At 38.3% G+C, this 21,135-nt stretch overlaps 1 protein-coding gene across 3 annotated transcripts; it reads left to right on the top strand.

The window, feature by feature from the left end:
- Window positions 1-7,076: 7,076 nt before the first annotated feature.
- On the top strand, window positions 7,077-15,573 carry slc5a3a (solute carrier family 5 member 3a). Of its 3 annotated transcripts, none has more exons than XR_013501032.1 (6): window positions 7,077-7,167; window positions 10,408-11,450; window positions 11,570-11,765; window positions 12,235-12,362; window positions 12,455-14,095; window positions 14,127-15,573. XR_013501032.1 is itself a non-coding variant. In XM_078243650.1 (6 exons), exons 3-6 carry the CDS (start codon window positions 10,817-10,819, stop codon window positions 13,699-13,701), a joined length of 2,205 nt encoding a protein of 734 aa, XP_078099776.1. In that variant the 5' UTR covers window positions 7,124-7,167; window positions 9,540-9,583; window positions 10,408-10,816; the 3' UTR covers window positions 13,702-15,573. The 3 variants fall into 3 exon arrangements, 2 of the variants coding, with proteins under 2 accessions (XP_078099774.1, XP_078099776.1); XM_078243650.1 differs by adding an exon at window positions 9,540-9,583 and having other exon boundaries at window positions 7,124-7,167; window positions 12,455-15,573; XM_078243648.1 differs by having other exon boundaries at window positions 12,455-15,573.
- The last annotated feature ends 5,562 nt before the right edge of the window (window positions 15,574-21,135 follow it).

Raw genomic sequence — 21,135 nt, 5'->3', positions numbered from 1 at the left:
TGACAATACATTTAAAACGTTTGTTTATAATTATTGTTTGTCTTATTTTAATTTGAGGGATAATCATGCTCTAAGTTTTGGAGAATTTTTAAAATTTGGGGCTTTAGGCGATGTAAATGGGAAGTATAATGTTGCTATGGAGTCAGTGAGTTACCTATGGGCTACAACTTGAGCCCCATTTGTTTTTAGCTTATAGTCTATTTATTTACATTTTGACAAAATAGCACCACTAAAAGTATGCCGAATTAGCTATTAGCAGTTCCTGTTTGCAATTTGCCCATGAATGTACAGACAACTATCACTGTATTACTTTTAGACTGAAGAAAACAGTCAAGTTCTGAAGTTACTTTATAAGGAGGGTCTTTTTTTATTATTTCTAAGCGGATTTATGGAGATTTATCCGTGACTATGATATCCTTAGGAAGTGTAAGTCACACTGGTGCTTAAATATGTGTATCATGTTTGTGGGTGCAGATTTGACTGAGTTATGACTTCGAGAAGGAGTACGAATTTTGACAAAAAAAATACTTTCTATAGCAATCTAAGCCTCTCGGTCTTTAATTCCCTCTGTCACTCTTGCCACACACACGTACACGCACACATGCACACACACACACACACACACACACACACACACACACACACACACACAAGTCATCAGACTGTGCTTCTTGCTGTAAGGGGTGTGTTTGCAGAGGTCACAAAGTCATGTGTGCTTCTCAGGTTTCTCAGCCGCCTCTCTCCACTCACATACGTATATCACCATAACAGCTGAGAACATATATTTACTGCCCTGGCAACATCTGACTGTATATATGCATTAAAAATTCAGCAGTTCAGAATTCACATCTTGTGTCCTGCTTCAAGTCAGTGTTGACCATCATTTTTCTCTAACTTGAACCAAGTTCTTAAAGTTGCCTAAACATAACTATCCATCCTAAACAAAACATAAGTCACTTCATCGTATTTTAGTTGCCATAACGTGATTTTATGGAGAAATATATTAAAATATTTTTTTTTGTCAAACTACTATTTCTAAGAATGAACGTGTCACACTCGACATTTAATGAGCATTTTGCAGATATGCCTAAAATGATCATTTTTGATTGAGTCAATATCAAAAACCAAACATAATTTGGACAGCATTACATCTCCCCTAAAATGTCTATGTACAAAAATGCATAAAAACAACAAAACAGGATGTGGAAAGCAGAAAACCTCTCACATCCAGTAAAACAACTTTCCTGATCTCTTAAGTTTTGCAGGTCTCTGCAAAGATTCACTTCAACTTTATTTATACTGAGACAAAAACATTCCAGCAAGACTTAGTGCTAGTGTTTCTCAAAATTCAATCATATTTTTCATTAACCCCGGGGGAATCATCCCCCCTCAGACACACACACACACACACACACACACACACACACACACACACACACACACACACACGATACACGCTTCTTGATGATGATAAACATGTTGGAAGTGATTTTTCCATCTGCCTTTCCTTCCTTCCACCATCTGCCATCGCCAGCAACTCTGAGAGCTTCAGCTCTGTTTGTGTTAGAAGAATAGCACCCTCCTCTTTCTCATTCCTCTCTATGTTGCAGAGAAATCCCTTTTTCCAAATCTGGCATAGTGGCACCAGGGCTTGTGATTGACCCCCTCCTATCTCTATGCATTGTACATATACCCTGTTGTATTACAGTTTTTCTTGATTGCTTTGATGCAGCAGTCAACTCAAACTCCACATTTTTCAAAACAGTTAACACACAGGCTGAAACAGTGGCACTCATGGTCAAAATGACACATTTTGTTTGCAAAAGGCTCTAACCGTGCCGAAAACATTTAAAATATGCAACAAAAGCAAATGTTGCCTTCAAACAACACAACTTGCAAACAAGTGTCTGAGCTCTTCCAATCAACCATTACACAGTGGACAACAAAATACTAAATACAGCACTCAGTGTGAATCAGTGCACCATTGCTTGTCATTGTAGTCTATTACTGTACGTAGCTTTCATGCCAGTGACATTTGTTGACAAATTTGCCTTCTTGCAAAGAATTGGATCCAGAATCAGAAATGCTTTGATGCAAATGTTATTGATTCCACTGATCCTTATTTTGAAACTGTGGCTGAAAACTGAAATACTGTAATTATTACACAAAATACATGTAAACCAAAATAACATCTATTAGAGTATGAGAAATTAAGAAAATAAAAATAAGGGAGGTATGGGTCTACCTAATGTAAGATTATATAATCTATCATTCGAAATGTCTAGAATGATAAAACATTGGAAGGGGATAAGTCAGGAGCTGAGCTGGATCAAAACTCAAAGGGAACTAACTAGCCCGTTTGAACCTCTGGATGTCCTCTCACATGGTGTAACAACTTCTGGGTATAATTATTTTTCAAACCCAGTGTTGTCTTATTCTAAAGCAGTCTGGAGAGAAATTCATAAGATATATGGTATTTCGTACTTAAGACAACCTTACTCCTCTCTATGGTATAACCCAGCCATACGTATTGGGAAAAAATGTGTTTATTGGAATCAATGGCTTGTAAGAGGGATATATACAACCTGTGTGTGGAGGGAGTGTTCATGTCGTTTGCTGATATTATGCAAAAATATAATCTGGAATATAAAAGTAATTTTTGGCAATATTTACAAATAAGAGACTGTATCACAAAGGGTAAATTTAGTCACAACAAGAATGCATTGATGGAGGTTTTATATGAGTAAATGGCTGGGTGTGGTGGTACCTGTAGCACCAAGACTGTGTTTGTTAGGGGACCAAACAGAAATGTCAAATCTGTCTAAATATGAACGAGGGGTTTTAAAAGTTGGGATGGTCACAGCTGCTCGAACAATTCTCAGAGTATGGAAGAGTACAGTTGCCCCAGATGTTAAAAAATGGATGGAAATGATGTCAGAAGTTGCATCATATGAACGCATGTTGGCTAGAATTAACAACGAAGAAGAACATTTTAGGAGGACCTGGGAACGTATTTTTTTTTTTTAGGTAGGGCATATGGAAACATTTGTAGACATGGTACTGAATGTATATTTTGGATGTTTCAAAAAAAGGAAATGTCGATTTGCAGGAGGCCTTTGTATATGGGGGTGGTACGCTGGATATACTGTCTGTTGATGTTGGGGTCAGTGTTTGTTCTTGAGTGAACTGAAATACTGTAAATATTAGACAAAATACATGTAAACCAAAATAAAATCTATTAGAGTATGAGAAATTAAGAAAATAAAAATAAAATCTATTATGGTAAAATATAAACATCTATTACTGTAGAGTATAAGAAATAGCCATTATTGATACTCAGTCTCTTCTGTCTTAGACCTCTTCCATCCATGTTGGCAGAGAACAACACAGACGCTGCACCTTTAAGGCCTGCAGACTGATTGCTAATTGAAGATTTGTGGGAAGGAGTGTCAAACAGGTGCTTCAGTGATCTCATACTGATGGAGGTAGTTTCTAATAGTTAGGAACAGATGGCTTCTGTTTGGTTACCATAGCTAAAACAATGGAGTTTGGACTGCTTGAATGACATCCGTGTTAACTGTTCTGCAAAAGGGTGGGAAAATGTGTCAATCCAATGAGAAATGGTTAACACATTTGCAAGAGGTGTCTTCTGCTCTGCTGAGACAGTGATGATGAAAACCGAGTGGATCCCAGTTTCTTTAAGCAGGTCAAAGCAATCAAGAAAAACTGTAAACATACATGTATTTAGGGAAGTTTATTATGTCGCTGTAACAACAAAGTTATTAAAACAAGATACTGAAATATTAAAGTGGTACCTTCATCATCTGCTCATCGGATGGAACTCATTCCCAATTTGTTATGAACAAACCAATTCAAACCAATTGGTGCTTTGTATTCCAGCCGTGGGTAGCAAAGAGGACTATTAGTAATCATATTTAGTGGTTTTGGTTATTATTATTTCATTACATGTCTTTAGAGTCAACATAAACTCTTCATCCTCAAAATACTGTTTTGAAGCCCAAAAGTCATGTTTAGCTGTTTGTCTCCGTCTGTCAATCAGCTAGGGGGGGGGGGTGTGCTGCGGGATGAGATTAAATATAGTCTGTAAAAACTGCCTTTTATCTGATGCTTTGGTTTCCCTCAGTAGGGATACCCATTTGTGTATATTTGATTGACAGTGTGGGTTCTTGAAATTTCAAGTCAGTATTTCACCAAAGAAATGGTCTTTTAATATTTGATGGGTGAAGAAAAGAGCCCCGCTTCTCTTTCTTAGTCTTTGTGAAGAGGGATTTGAACTTTGAAGGGAAGTGGGAGAGCAGAAAAACATTTTAGAGCTATGATGCTGGGACCAGAGAGGAAGAATTTACATTAAATACGGTCATAGTTTTAATCCCATGTTCAAAAACCTAATAATCTATAGGACTGTTCTGTTGTAACAGTAGGTAATGTGATGCTGTCAGTTTAGTACATGGAAGTTATTTGATGGAACAGAAATTTCAGAGGGCATGGACACTAGATGAATATAACAGGAGAATTGCTGGCAGAGAGATGCTCTTGCTTCTGCTGTTTGTTCAGTGGTAGAGTGGCGCCATCCACAGTCTGAGACTTTGAACAGCACATTGTTCCACAGAATAATAATCTGAGTTTACTGTACACGTACAGCTGGATGACTATGGAAGTTAGAAGCAATGTAAAGTGATCAAATCAGCTTCAACGGTTCACTGTGTGTCCATTGTTTTATGGTACAATGATTACTTGCCCTTGTTCAAAGTACAATATTAACTAAGATGGGCCCCATTTTAGTTAATATTGTACTTTGAAGGTCAATCAATCAAACTTTATTTGTACAGCATTTCTCAGCATCTCACTTTCATATGAGTTATTGCAATTCAAAGTGTTTAAATATAAACAATTAAGCAACTGGAGACTGATGTACATGAAAAACAGAAATTATAAAAGTGAAATAATAAAAAAAAAGAAATGCAATTAAAATATTCAAAACAAGAGAACAATAAAAAGACATTTCTACCCTGTGAGTTATTGTATGGACTTATAAAAAATATAATGCATCTCTTGTCATGAACCAGCTCAAAGTCCAGACAAAACAAGGGAGACAACACAGGATTTGAGTAAAACAAATTGATTAACCCATATTAAACGACATACAAATATACCGTGAAGCATGTAAATCAGTGGTGTGAATACATGGGTCAAGTTGAGTGTACTGTGAGGTGGAGACAACCAAACTTGACAATGGCTTTAGATGAGCTTCTTCACTACCTGTTTTATGGGTATGAATGTGTGTGAATATTAGTTCCTTTTTTTTTTTTTTCTTCTAATGTCAGTGAACAGTTCCCCTCTGGATTGCAATGTGTGGTGAATATTTTTTTGATTGCAAGGTGAAAGGTGTGTGTGTGTGTGTGTGTGTGTGTGTGTACGTGTGCATTTTACATACTGTATGTGTTTGTGGAGACCAGATGCATGTGAGTTCCAACATACTGCACAGTACGCTTGTCCTAGTTGGGAAAATGTCAGTGATATTTGTGTGTGTTTTGATATTTATGTACTCAAACTAATAGAGTGAAACACAACGAAAACGCGTTGAAGAAATAAAGAAAACTGGTGATGGTAAATTCCTTTTAGATATCTTTGTTTAATATAGGTGTCTTATAAATATTGTTACTCCTGAAGTGAAAACAGTACCATGTACTTTAAAGCTCAAATATCTAACCTTTCAAAGAAGTGTTGAATCAACTTAATTGTCCATGAGGCCAATATTTTTTTTTAGGTGTTACTGTTATTTTGTATGGGTTAAAATCCGAATAGGATACAAGGTGTCCTGCCCTTCAATGAGGAAGGTCATTTTTCAATAAACAGTCCGATATTTTAAGCAACTGCCCGTCAGAAATAGAGAAACCTGTTTCACCACGCAGGATTACTAAGTAATCTGGTTAACTTTACAGGAAGAATGCACAATAACACAAAAGTCCAAGTTGGGGCACACTTAGAAAAAGCAGTCAGCCGCTCTCTGATTGGCTAACAAAGCTCCAAGCCCTGCACAAAGTTTAGCTTTTCTGCTAGAGCGGCTGGTTTTAAAGGCTCCAACAGAAGCAATACAGTTTCAATGCATGTGTAGCCTCAGGTAGCTACAGCTGGCTTGATGTTGGCATTGTGTCTGTGATGTCTTTATGGTAACTTTATGAAGGGATGTGTTGATATGGAACTGGGTGGAGCTGAGGTAGACTGAGCAGATCCAACCACCAAGGCTAAACGTGATAGCTGTCAATTACACCCTAAAACATAACACCCTTTAAAATTAGAGAGTGAGACCTCGAACATCTCATGGTACAAATAAAATAACAGATTAAACAAATTAGACATTCCGTGAAATGAACACGGCCCCTAACGATGAGTGGGTGGGCTTACGTTTCCATGACACTTTACTTTGGCATTGTTTTCCGTGGTGGCCACACGGAATTTTCACACATTCCGTGCCACCACCACGTAATGCGGTGTTAACAGTTCGTGATCATTTCACGGAATTCTGTGAGACCAGGCTGTGCTAAGATTTAGGTAAGAAAATCATTCCTATGTAACACAGACATAAGAGTGGTATCAATCATCTAACTATATGCAAGAAAGTGAATATTTCCCAAAATGTCCATCTATTTTTGAACATGAAATTCACCATTTTTTTTTATGTATGTTAAGATAAGTTTAAAAAAGTATAGTTACATAATATCATATCAATATCAGTTTCCAATGTGATTATCTTCATTCAGCCTACACAATATCCATAAAGTGAAATTATGCTAAAATATGTAACATGTTATTTATTATGTTTTTGCCACAAAACGAGCTTAAATAGACCCAAGTAAATGAATGCAGTTTTAATTAGTTGTATCAGTGTATCAAGTGAGGTTAGATGACTGTATCCAAGTTAACTTGCACATCATCATCATCTTCATCATTATTATCTTCATCAGAGCGCGAACAGCCTATTGTTCCCGCCTCCACACAGGTGGTGGTGATGATGATGATGATGATGATGATGCTGCGGTGGGCGGAGGCTCGCGTTCCTGTTAACATGCTGAGGACTAGTTTGACAGGATACTTTCCACAGCAAAGGAAAACTAAGAGACGACACGGAGATAAGCTATCCAGCAGGTGAGTATATAGTTTTTTACTGTTTGAAGTGTTTAGAGCTCAAATATCGCGATAGACATTTAAACGGGCGAGTTTTGTGTTGTATTTAATTGATAGTAGTTGAGTCTCGAATGTTTGTGTAACTCGTTGCACTGCTAATGAATTTGAATATTGTAGTAATAGGCCTACAGTTAAAAAAAAATAAAAAAAATAAAATAAAATAAGGTCACTGCAAGAATTTGAAATAAAATTATAAGAGTATCATTAGAGGTTGAAACAAATACAATGGCAAACTGGTCACTTTAATGTGCTAGGTCTCTTAAGGGAAAATACAGCCAGCAGCCACATACTTTAACTGTTCAATAATAGCCTATGCATTAATATTGTAGGAAACGGTTCATTATAATACTCGCAGTTCACAGAAAGTCCCTTTGTATTACAGTAATATTAGATAAATCATAAAAATAAAACGGTATAAAACACAGCCATCTTTTTTTTTTTTTTTTTTTTGTATGAAACTACAGGAATTTTAAATATCAAACTTATCATTATACTTTCAGTAACAAAGTCCAATTGAAGTATAAGAGTAGGCTACTAATTAAATCAGAGTTGATTTAAAAATACTTGTAACAACCACAATTAATTAAACCAGTGACCGAACTATAAGAAAGTTTTAGGAATATGATGGGGGGAAAAGCATCCTATAAATTGCTGCTACAGTCTCTCCTGCAAAATATTAAATGCATATTAAAAATATTATTTTATGAAGTCTTAAGGAAGTGAGTTCAAACACGCTGCCACACACCCATGGTCCACCCACATATATGTTCTCATTTATTTGCCTAATTATATCTATATAACTATATTTATCCTCATCAGAAGTTAATCTTTGTCATTTTTTTTATTTTATTTTTTTGGTGATCTGGTGCAATTCTAACGTAACCGAACTTGAACCTGAGCAGAGGTTTAATTAGCTAGAATAAGTGGAAACACCCGTGGGTGCAGGACATTAAGTGCATTTGAGCTTTTTGCGTCCTCCAGAAAAGGTGTACATAAATGAGATTAAAATCAATTCAAATTCCATATTTTGAATTGAAACCATATTGTAGAGAGCATAACAGTATGACTCCCTTTGCTCAATGGAGAAGAATAAAATAGAAGACTTGTAAAAACCTCCCTGCAGGTCTAGCTTGTTTGACAATAAGATAATACAAGAGAAACCTTTGTTGTCATTGCACAGAGACCCCTACAATGAAATTGTGAGTGCCACAACTGTAGGTGCATTAATGATATAACAAGATACACAATAAATATCTAAAAACAAGAATAATTTAAGACATAAAAAATGACTGGAATAGTCTCCTAACAAAACTCTCTAAGAGGGGGAAATAACTAATAGATGCCTTCAAGCTGTACATGACTAAACCGGTTTACCCAAAATCCACCTCAAGAAGTCAGTTATGCTTGTACTAATAATTTAACTCAATATTGACTTACTCAAATAGCACTACGAGTACACACTGCACGTGGAAATACAGTATAGGTCCAACTCTGTTGAGGAAATGTCACTGATGCTATTGTTTTCAGCCGTTTACACAAGTGAAACATTCTCTTGCTGCCTGCACAGAGCTAAAATAAAGTGAATGAAGTTGTGTAAAGAGATTTTGCGTCTCCAAAGACTTCCACACATTCATTCAGCCCGCAGCTGTCCTCCAACGACCTGCACGCTCTGCTAAGCAACAAACAACCAGCCCTGATGCAAGACCCTCGTACTACAGTCCTGTAACAAGGCTAGTGTTAGCGTTGCTTACAGAAAATACCGCTAGTTATTACTAGAGAGCAGCTGAGTTGTGACTTCCACAAAATATTAATACACCAGCTTATGTTTAGCAAATTCAGTCCTAAGATCCTCCACCCTTTTGAAAAGGCCAGATGAGGAAATAGGCTTTATGAAAGGCTCTGCTGTGCAGGTGCATCGGAAAGACAAGACAAGACGGGACAGAAAAGAAAAGAAACATGTTCCGTGTTTACACAGCTTGCACTGGTATTGATATAACCAGGGGGTTGCATTAATCAAGGCTTTTCCTTTATGTACCAAATTCTACAAGCCTTCCTGGATATTTGTTGACATTTGAAAAATAATAACTTATATGCAAGTGACATAATAGTTCAAACAGAAGGTTAAAGAAATGAGAAGACTTAGGTCAGGTCACCCAGCTGATGATCAGTTTACTCATCCACTCATCCCGTGAAAACGGTTGTATGATGTCCTTTTTTTTTTTGTCTCTAGAGGAAATTAGCCAAACACCTCCGGTGATGTCATGAGGGTTAGCTTGGTTTGTGATTGGAGGTGTAGATGTGAGCCTAACAGTTCTTTCTTGATCTACAAACAGACAAATTGACAAATCAAGGAGATGTGGAGACGTGTAATGGATAGGTAGGGTCTAATGAAAGATGCTACTAAGCTGCATTATGGGAAATGTATTATCCAGTGTTTTGGTGTTTGACTCATACTAGTGATAAAAAAATCAGGATATCCCAACCTTTATAGCCTTGATTTTGAACATCTTTTTTTCTGATGAGACCCCTAACTAATGAAATTACTTATTCTCTGGAGTACCCCTTAAACATCAGTGAACATGTTATTATTGTTTGCTTACTTCTGAAGAGCATCAAATGATATCTTGCATATTGACACATACTTTTGGTGGGACACTGCTACGTCCTGCTACGCCCTGCAGTGTCCTGCTGCACCATGAACTACTACAACTACTATTTCTAGTCATAGTTCCATTATCTTTATTGTGACTATTATTGCCACTGTTCATCAGACCCCCAACCGGCACCGTCAGACACCGCCTACCAAGAGCCTGGGTCTGTCCCAGGTTTCTCCCTAAAAGGAAGTTTTTCCTCGCCACTGTCACACTAAATGCATGCTCTTGGGGGAATTACTGGAATTGTTGGGTCTTTGTAAATTTATAGAGTGTAGTCTAGACCTACTCTATCTGTAAAGTGTCTTGAGATGACTCTTGTTATGATTTGATACTATGAATAAAATTGAATTGAATGATTAGGCAGCGTATTGACGTCCTCTCATGGAAAATGCTTCGGCTGACTGCCTATCAAACAGTGACCGTAAACGTATTGGGGGCAACATGTACGCTATGGAAGCATTAGAGATCGTAGGTAAATGTGTCAAACTTACAGCATTGCTTTGGAAATAAGAATACTTTTTTGTTTGTACATTTGTGTTTGTTGCAGGATCCAGATGACCATATTCTTTTGAGGCTCCCTCAATCAAAACCCAGCGACAAACCGCAACCTGCATTGATTCCTGCATTGAGTTGAGTTTAACTACAAAGGAACAATGAACGTTTATCTCAGACTTCTGCTTGATTACTGATTCATATTAGACAATCTACAGATGACTGTATATGATGATTTTGTTGCCCAGCTGAATACAACATTTTGACACCCTAAAATCAGATTAAAACAGAAATCTGTGGGCTTAAATTTGTGGATATTTCAGTGTATCGGCACGTAAATTGTTTATGTAGGGTCATAACTAGACATAAAAGGCAAATATATTGCACCTGGATAAAACAGTGCTACGCAGTGCTAGAACAACAGTTAATTTTGTTCGGTTAAAGAGCTACAAAAGTGCTCAAACATGGCTGCCACCATGGCAGCGGCAGACATCATTGTTGTAGTTATCTACTTCATCCTGGTGCTAGCGATCGGTTTCTTTGCCATGTGGAAAGCCAATAAGAGCACAGTGAGTGGCTACTTCCTCGCTGGACGTTCTATGAATTGGGCGGCTGTAGGAGCATCTCTATTTGTCAGCAACATAGGAAGTGAGCATTTCATTGGACTAGCTGGATCAGGTGCTGCTAGCGGCTTGAGCGTGGCTGCATGGGAATTAAATGCTCTATTATTGCTCCAGTTATTAGGCTGGATATTTATCCCTGTGTATATTCAGTCCGGAGTCTACACCATGCCGGAGTACCTGTCCAAACGGTTTGGCGGGAACCGACTAAAAGTGTATTTTGCAGCGTTATCTCTCATCCTCTACATCTTCACCAAGTTGTCCGTGGATCTCTATGCCGGTGCCTTGTTCATTCAAGAATCCTTAGGGTGGAACCTCTATCTGTCAATCATCCTCCTCATCACCATGACAGCTTTACTGACAGTAACTGGAGGTCTGGCTGCTGTCATCTACACGGATACGGTCCAGGCATTCCTCATGATCGCTGGAGCACTCTGCCTCACTGGCATCAGCCTCTTCAAAGTGGGAGGACTTGAAGGTCTTTTTCGATCTCCTTTATGCATCGTTAAACCATTAATACCATATAATCAGGTAAACTGCAATTCCATCTGCATACTATACCATATGCTAAACCATGTCCTGCCCTGTCATTTTAAGGGGTGAGGACCAAGTACATGCAGGCTGCTCCAAACATCACTGCCATCTTGCTGTCTTCGTCCAATCTGACATATTCTGAATCCTGCCACCTCCGCCTAAACCCAAAGCCAGATGCTCTGAAGATACTTCGAGGCCCAAGGGATCCAGACCTGCCTTGGCCTGGTTTCTTACTGGGCCAGACTCCTGCCTCTATTTGGTACTTATTTAAGTATTTCCAAATAGACAGACTTGGACAAACTGGTTCAGTTTCATGTAGTGCTTATATGGGTGTGTACCCAGGTCTTTCCTCTTGAGCTAGTGTCAAGCTTGTACAAACAGTGAAAATATATTGAGCAGATTGCCATGAAATTTTCTGAGCACCTGGATGCTCCCCAGAAGAGCTCCAAAAACTGAAATGATTTACATGAATTTTTATTAGTTTTTTAACCAGGCAATATATTTTTACTGCTTATTTTTGTTTTCATTTTAGTTCACTATAATAACCCTGCTGGAGCCCTGTGTTTAAAAGTGTCCATGGCCTAGCAATTTGCCCACAAAGTTAGCCTTTGGAGTCAGTACAAACAGCACAGGTAATGGGGAGTGAACCAGTGTCCTCGCTATAATGCTGCTTGATTCTTTGTAGAGGACTAATTGTTAACTCTAAGCATCCTCCCTCTGTGTTCAAGGTACTGGTGTGCAGATCAAGTGATCGTACAGCGGGTTCTGGCAGCGAAGAACATTGCCCATGCCAAAGGCTCTACTATCATGGCTGGCTTTCTTAAAATCCTCCCCATGTTCATCATTGTCATCCCAGGTAGAGCCATTCATTGCTTTTTGATTAAGGTACCCCTTAATTCTGACTGTGGGCTCACTAAATAACTGCTTTATTTATTATCACAATTCCAGGGATGATTTCCAGGATCTTTTTTGCTGATCAGTTGGCGTGTATCAGCCCAGAGCACTGCATGGAAGTGTGCCGTTCTGCGAGTGGCTGTAGCAACGTGGCTTACCCACGGCTCGTCATGTTTGTGATGCCCGTTGGTCTCCGCGGCCTTATGATGGCTGTCATGATTGCAGCTCTAATGAGCGACTTGGACTCCATCTTCAACTCCGCAAGCACCATATTCACATTGGATATTTACAAGATGCTACGAAAGCAGGTGTCATCCAGGGAGCTGGTGATAGTCGGCAGGTTTTTTGTGGTTTTCATGGTGGTCATCAGCATTGCCTGGGTGCCAGTCATCATCGAGATGCAGGGAGGCCAGATGTTCTATTACATCCAAGAAGTAACTGATTACCTGACTCCACCAATAGCGGCCCTCTTCTTGCTTGCCATACTGTGGCGTCGCTGCAATGAGACAGGTGCCTTCTGGGGTGGGATGGTAGGGTTCGCCTTTGGAGCATTGCGTCTGATTTTGGCATTGGTTTACCGCGAGCCTCACTGCGATCAGCCTGATGAGCGGCCATCTTTCATCAAAGATGTTCATTTCATGTATGTGGCAGCCATCTTGTTTTGGGTGTCAGCCTCTGTGGCTGTAGTTGTGAGTCTCTGCACTCCTCCGCCCAGAAACGAACAAATCATAACCACTACCCTGTGGGGGTTAAACAAGAGGAGGAGACTAAAACGGCAAGAAAAAGAGAGAGCTGGAGAAGATATCACTGCTTTGAAGCCTCTAAACAATGCGACCCTAAATGGAAACAGTTTGGTCAGTAAAGAAAAGTGTCAAGACCAGCCAGACGAGCTCAATGGCATTGAGGCCAGTCATGAAAATGCTCAACCAAGCAATGTTCATGCTATCACAGCCAGTGAAAAAGAAATACACCTTTCAATCCAGAATGGTTGCCACTTACAGATTCCTGACCTTAAAATGCTAGAAGAGGGAGGAGGGAGAGGAGTGAGGGTTGGAGAAGAGGAAGAGGAAGGCTGCCGAGGAGGAGGAGGAGTAGAGGGTGGGAGGTGTATGAAGGCTTTGGAGTGTTTCTGTGGCTTCCAGGAGAAGCAGTCCGAAGCTCCGGTCATTACAGTCCAGGAACAGGAGAAAATCGTGGATGAGCTTCTCCATGAACCTCCACTAACCAGAATCATTCTGAACACAGGTCTGGTGGTGATTTGCTCTGTCGGGATCTTTCTCTTTATCTATTTCTCCGTATAGGCTCATTTAATTCCAAGCAATGGGACACGTTTGTCCATAAACTACAAGCGGGGATGGTCTACAGGTAAGCTATCCTTCAGCTTTCTCTTAACATTTTAATTAAAAAAGGGCATGGTAAACAGGAAAACTGCCAATTTTTGTCATGAAAACATTTTTGTCAAATTGTAAATTACACAGTAAAGGCTTCTGTCAGTCTTTTTCCCTGCAAAATTGGATTTGGAGCCCCCACTATGTTTGTAATATGCTCAGGATTAGGCTGAGCATATTACAATTTTTTTTTTTTTTTTATTATTATTCGAACAAATAAGTACTTTGTTGTATATTATGAAATGTATTGGCTAGACTGTACTGTGGTACTGTGCTGTCATAGGTTCAATATGCCATAAACAAACTTGTTGTCCTTGCCGCAGCGGCCGTGGGTTCAGTTCCGACCTGCGGCCCTTTGCTGCATGTCGTTCCCCCTCTCTTTCCCCTTTCATGTCTAAGCTGTCCTCAAATAAAGGCCACAAAAAAAAGTATTCCTCTTTTTTATGGGGCACTACCAGGAACCCCCTCAACAGTACAGAGGTTAACAAGCCCCTGCCTTTAGAACATAAGTGAAAATATTTTGTGGCGTTACAGCACCAAAAAGTATATTGGTAGGTACATTCCCCCACAAATTGGGGAAAGACCCAGGAAAATTCGAGAACTCCAATGTCCATCATCTGCATGTACTTCATCAATATAAATATTCACATCATCTCTGAAATTTCCCACCCATGATGAACATACAGAAATATATTATTATATATTAATTATATCATTATCTTTCAAGGGTTGGTCATTCTCAACACTGAAGTAACACATCAGCGTAATGCCTTGTTATTGTGTAAGATGCACATCATACATATATGTACTGCTCAAAAGTACATATAAGTTTTTTTATATCTATTTTACACCTGTTCTAGAACACAGAGGGTGTCTTCCACTGAAATGGCTTAAATTTCTTATTAAAGTAATTGTGATATTATGGTGTTATTGTATTAATTTGCAAGAACTGACGCCTGATTTCAGATGTGAAGAAGGGGTTTCACTCTTTCCTCGTCTTCTGGATTGATCCAGTGAATATAATTGTGTTCATGCAATTCTTTTACTTCACTGCATGAAGTTTAGAACATATTCTATGCAAGATAAAACTGAGTCCAAGTAACTTGAGTGGTATTTGTCAATGTGGCGATTTGTGAGGATTTTCATTAAAGTTTCCTTGGCTGTAAAGTGCTTGTACAGGTGCATTGTGGGATTACTTTGCTGCAATTGTTTATGAAGATATCATGACATTAAAAAAAAAAATGCTCTTGCTAACTGATTCTTGTATGATGTAATATTTATTCCCCTAACTTCATAGCATCAAAGAAAGAACTGCAGTACTCCACACCATTCTTCAGTCTCAGGTGATCTAATCTGTTTTAAACAGTCCATGGATTACATCCATTAAAAGGCCTCCACCAGAATATGTACTTGAGTGCTATTGAATGTTAACCGTGTTCAGAAACTACATGAAATGCCTTATAGGCTTTCTCTGAATTGATCTGCTTGACAGAGACTTAAAAAAAAAATAAACACACTGTGAGTTTTTGCTTATTTGAGTTGACACTAAAAAAAACACCCAACACAATCTCTGTCCGGTCGATTGGTTCAGACTGAAATCTCTCAACATCTACAAAATAGATTGGAACAAATTGTGGTGCATATATCCCATGGTTCCCAGAGATTTAAACCCTATTGACTTTGGGGACTATTTCTATAGCACTGCCATGAGGTTGACATTTTTGTTTATTCAGTTAAGTGACTCAACTATTGGATGTATAAAATAAAAAACTGATAACATTCTCATCAGCCTCAGGGGTACTTTTTGTTAAGTGCTAATTAGCAAATTATAGCATGCTAACATGCTAAACTAAGATGGGGGGACAAGATACATTTTATTCTAAAGATCAGCATGTTAGCATTATCATTATACCCATTGATGACATACTAATCTTATGGCACATAGCTGCTAGCATGGCTGTATCTTGTTAAAGGGGAACTCCAGTGTTGTACTTCCATCAGGTTCAGGAACTCACAAAAGACAGATTTAAAAGAAAATGCAGAGGCAAAGAAAGTGGCGGGAAACTCAAACACTGGATCCCACATTTCCTATAATGCAACTCAGTAACATCTTTTCATAAGCCTGGCAAACCGTCTGTCAAACCCCATGCCCCCTGTTTGTAATGCTGACTTTCTTTTATCAAACTTTAAAAAAAAAAATGCAAATGTTGGCTGCTTCTCGATGCTGTCTGTCTCTGTCCATTAAGCATCATGCACAAAAGGCAGAGGCAACAACAGGGAGGAACGACTGAGCCCTCGCATTTTTCAGTTTAATAGGGCACACATCTGAACACATAAAAAAGTCAGTTAGGTATTCTTCAGAATCAAGTATTTTTTATTACCATAGAGAATGCTTGGTGTATCACAATCTAATCTGTGAGATTACTATAAATAACGCACTCCCTCGTATGTTCAGTACTGGTTCTCTTAACAGTTTGTTGCAATTTGTAAGACATAGGCCTATTTTGGAAATTGCACTCATTACCAGCTATTGTCGTCTGAAATACGATGGGATCATCGCTCTCACCTCAATATTTAATTGTTGAATGAAAATCTATATGTAAGCTATAATAACATTTGGCACAAGAAGTTTTCTAGGAAAACAACTAAATGTGAAATAAATGTCTGCCTCAAAGCAGAAGAGCTAAGGACATAATGACCCAGCAGGTCATGGTATGTAAAGCAGACTTCACATCCAGCACCACAACAAGGAAACATGCCACCACTCGGTCTGTTCAGATGACATTACCAACAGCCTGTGCTGCAGTGGAAAGTTACGGACTGGAAGTGGAAAGTTACTGGGTAGACACATACCACACTGTTTTTTCTTTCTTTCTTTTGGTGTCTTCAAGTTCATAATCATACAAAACATGCTGCTGCAAAGTTGAGCTGTTTTCGGGGAAATCTTTTTCTTGATACATTTATAATTATGAAACAGGGCAGGAAACAAAAGTAAATGCAAAAGAAAGGGACAGCTTTACTTGTGTTGAAATAAGTAATGAGAAAGTAAGTTCAAATACTTGGAAAACATGACGTGCAAAAGTACGTTGCTGGAAATGTTGCAGGTATGCGCAAAGTACAGACTCAAACAGTATGCCTTCTCACAGTCTGCATTTTGTTAGAAATAGCATTAACGATGGCTCTGTTCTATTAAAGTTTCCCAGTGACTCATGACAGTGTGAGAGTGAGCCAGCATGCACAATATCCTGACCCTGAAACTGACATGGTGCTTTTAGATATCAGTGAAAAGACAATCCCGAGGGAGTTAATTACTTAGAGAAGTTTGAATTTTTTTTTACAGAACTGTGTGAAATGATTTCCATAGTCCTCCAAAACTCCTAAAGGGCACTGTATTGTGCCAAAAATATTGAACCAGCAAAGTCAGGCGAACAAAAGTGTGCCTCAATGAGTCACATCGCTTCACAGAGCTGCATGAACATGTTTATTAAAAGTTCAACTTTGGTGATTTGACAAGCACATTTGCAATATTGATAAAACTGAGAACCAGAGAGTGCAAAATGGAGGATGCTATAGCTGTGTTGCACCATCCAATTTTTATAACCCTGCTGAATCAATGCCTATAGAGTTCTTTTTGTATCCATTTTGTGGTGTGACCAATTTGATTATACAATAGTCAATATTATGTTGGTTGTTTATATGAAGCTCTTAACCTTTAACAGCTATTAAATACAGATATTTTTGTCTCTCAAACTATACATATATAGCCTGACGTGGTCATACTCAGATTCTAGTCAGAATGTGAACTTCCCGACCTCGAATGTTGTGGGTGGGGCCAAGTTCGGCTGGCATCCAGGCTAATACATATACAGAATGTAATGTAATGTGTAATGTTGGTTGTTGCAATCAGACTTCAGATGTTTCCAAAACCAGTCAGTATGTTCATATCAATAGAGAATAGTGAGCAGGGTAACTGTATAAAGAGTAACCTGCTGTTGAGCTTGTGTTCAATTTGACTTACTGAATACATTTCCTGTGTGTGTGTGTGTGTGTGTGTGTGTGTGTGTGTGTGCGTGCGTGTGTGCGTGTGTGTGTGTGCGTGCGTGCGTGTGTGTGTGCGTGTGTGTGTGTGTGTGTGTGTGTGTGTGTGTGGGTCACAATTTAAAACCTACAACATGCTTGGAATTCATATAGTGTTTTATTTTGGTAGACCACCACCCCCTAATATGGTAAGCCAGTTGTTGAAATCAAAAAACATCCAGGAAAAGTGTGAGTCAGAGTGTGAATTGTAGTGTGTCAGAAAAACCAACGCGTATGCACAGAACGGAAAAAAAACACAACTTCCACTTGAGTGCAGTAAACCTGCTTGACAGGTTAAAGAAGAATGGCCAAAATTGAAACAACAGAGGTTGAGATACCCAGACTTTTAGTCTCTATATACTGTAATGTGGGTAAAGCTCCAAAAATGCTTGATACTACAATTCCCATAATGCAACCAGTAGCATTATTAGCACCACCTGATGAACGCCAAGGTTAACTTCACACCCCCAGTTTGTAACACAGACTTTCTAGTATACATTTGTAGTGTCCATGCCTTACCCTGATCTGATGACATCATTATGACATCACCAGGGTTTTCTCAGAGGACATTAAAAGTTCCCCTTCTGACAAGTAAACTGACATTTAAGAGTTCCCCACCCGAATCAGCCTCCCTACGCAGATTTTCGGCCTTTCATACTACTCGCAACCATAGTCGCTCTTAATGCTACGTCACCTTCTCATTGACTTTACATTGGCATTGTTTTCCGTGGTGGCCACATGGAATTTTTCACACATTCCGTGACACCACCACGTAATGTGGTGTTAACAGTTCGTGATCGTTTCACGGAATTCTGTTGGACCAGGCTGGTCTTTTCTTAGCGGTGCCACCAAGATCATGTAGACTACACAGAAATCATATCAGAGCCACATTTACCACTTCCAGGTGTTAACATGCCATCTGTTTTTGGATATGCCAATATCTGATCACGGCTCTTTGCATTTACACCTGGTATTAAATCTTAATATAGAAATCATAGACAGTGACCAACTCCAGATGTGGTCTCGCTGATCTGATCGTAATCAGTTTGCGGTGTGTTTTGCATGCATATCTTGTATTGACATGCAGATTGAGGTTGCATGTTAATGCCAGGTGGAAATGGGTTCTTTAGGGCACATACTGTATGAACGTGGACCACGTTATAACGGAATAAGAGGGGGGGGAATGGGATTTACCTGCGGTAATACAGGAGATGCTACAGTATTACTTGCTGTTGATTTTCTTTACACTGAGGTGTGTTTTTCTTTATTTTTCTTTTCTTTAGTGAATGCAAAAAAGGTAATGCTTTATTTTACTGGTCCATAATATCACTGTTGCAAGCCAAGGTGATTTAGAACAATCTTAAACTTGAAAATAAGAGAGACTCATTTTATGATAAAAGATATCACTGAAAGACAATTGCAGCTTCCATCTGCTGTGCATATCCTTCATATTCTTCTGACTGTTCAGCAGTGAAGGGGTTGGAAAGCAAATAAAGAAATGGAAGAACTGTTACATAAAGCAATATCAATTTGATTCTGTGTATTATTTCCACGTGAAGACATGTACGAACAAGGGTGATTTGATTTTGAGTCTGACTTAAAGTTTGGATGCCAATTGTGGTCCAATAGGCAACTTAGAGAAGTGCCACTCTATTTGCCCATGCCGCTTAGAGAGTCTGTTCACACCACTGGCCCTTAGAGCAGTCTTTAAAAACAAGTATGATCGCAAAAACAACATGTGACACATATTCTTAAAACTGCTTTAGAGAATTTGTTTTTGTTTCGAATAAGATTGCATGCAGTTATTAGAAATGACTGAGGCTGCCAGCATGCACACCAACCAAAACCACAATAGAAGAGAAGGCAACGAGTAACAGCAACGTAAGGTACAAATCAAAGGCTAAACAAACATTACAATGATGCTGGTAAAGCAAAATTTCAGGCAAAGCATCATTGGCAAAGTCCTCAAATAATATTACAGCCAGTAAGGGGAAAATAGAATGACTTGTATATGCTCACAGATGTACACTGGATGTTTTGAATGTTCATTATTGTCATATTGAAAGCTTTAACAGTTTTATAGCAGTGGCTCAAGTACTTTCAAATTATCTGCCCTGTCAATTTCCACAAAATCTCTTATATGGCTTACTATATTTTATATAGTTGAATATAAAGTATGTTTTAATGGGGTTTGTAACGTGCAGAGTGCTAACTGATAGGCTATAGGAATTTCCATAAACAATCTTTGTATATCAGTATATAAAAAGTAGTAAAACCTATTTTGAAAACTTTTTAGAGGCAAGTAAAGATTGAAAAAGAAGACAACCGACAATCTACACTGCGCTCCACTGGGGACACATAATATTGTTTTTTTTTTTCTCACTTTCGTGGCAATATCGCGACAGACTATGATTAAAGTCTCGCGGTGCCTGGATTAGATGCATCGGTCAAGCTAGGGAGTGTTAGCCAGCGGCGGACCGGAAGTAAGGAAATTAAGTTGCACCATAAATTAAATATTGAAATATTTTATCTAAAGGACCTGTTACCTGGTTATAGCTAACCATTACCCTATGTGGAATGTACTTAATTTGCAGGTGACTATTTTCGACATCAACATTCTTCAATCCCAAACTTTTGTAGGCTATTTAAAACGAAATATATATATATATATATATATATATATTTATATATATATATATATATATATATATAAAAAAAGATTTACCTTATAGTTTCAGATATTATTTTGTCAATATTTCACATTTCCATAATTACCCAACTAAGAATCTTCATCTCCCTTAAAACCCGTGGTCAGTTTTCTACCACATTTCGTGGACTTTTTTTTTTGGGGGGGGGGGGGGAATTATCACTCATAAAAACTGTTGTGATATGACAATTACTTCTGTTTCTCTGCATTTTTTTTCCTATTTTCTTCTTAAATCTAACTCTACACTTATTTTTTTATGAAACTTTTGAACACTAATACATATATTATATATACTATGAACCCTGCACAAAATTGTACAGCCCTGAAAACTGTACTGTTGTAATATTTATATTCTGTTGCAGTAGCTTACTTTGCTCTATGGTTTTATCATTGTTTTATTTTCATATGTTTATGAAATGAGAATGAAATAAACTTAATTATAAACTTACCTTGACAATACATCTCATTCTGATTCTGATTCTTACAGAAGGCCTATATGTGCCAATGACAACTTGTTTATTTGTTTCACACATAAATACAAATCACGTTGAAGAAATATAAAA

The sequence above is a fragment of the Sander vitreus genome, chromosome 24 (genome assembly GCF_031162955.1).
Source record: "Sander vitreus isolate 19-12246 chromosome 24, sanVit1, whole genome shotgun sequence".
NCBI lineage: Eukaryota > Metazoa > Chordata > Actinopteri > Perciformes > Percidae > Sander > Sander vitreus.
Note: the sequence above shows the minus strand (reverse complement) of the source record. Positions and strands in the feature narration are given on the sequence as shown.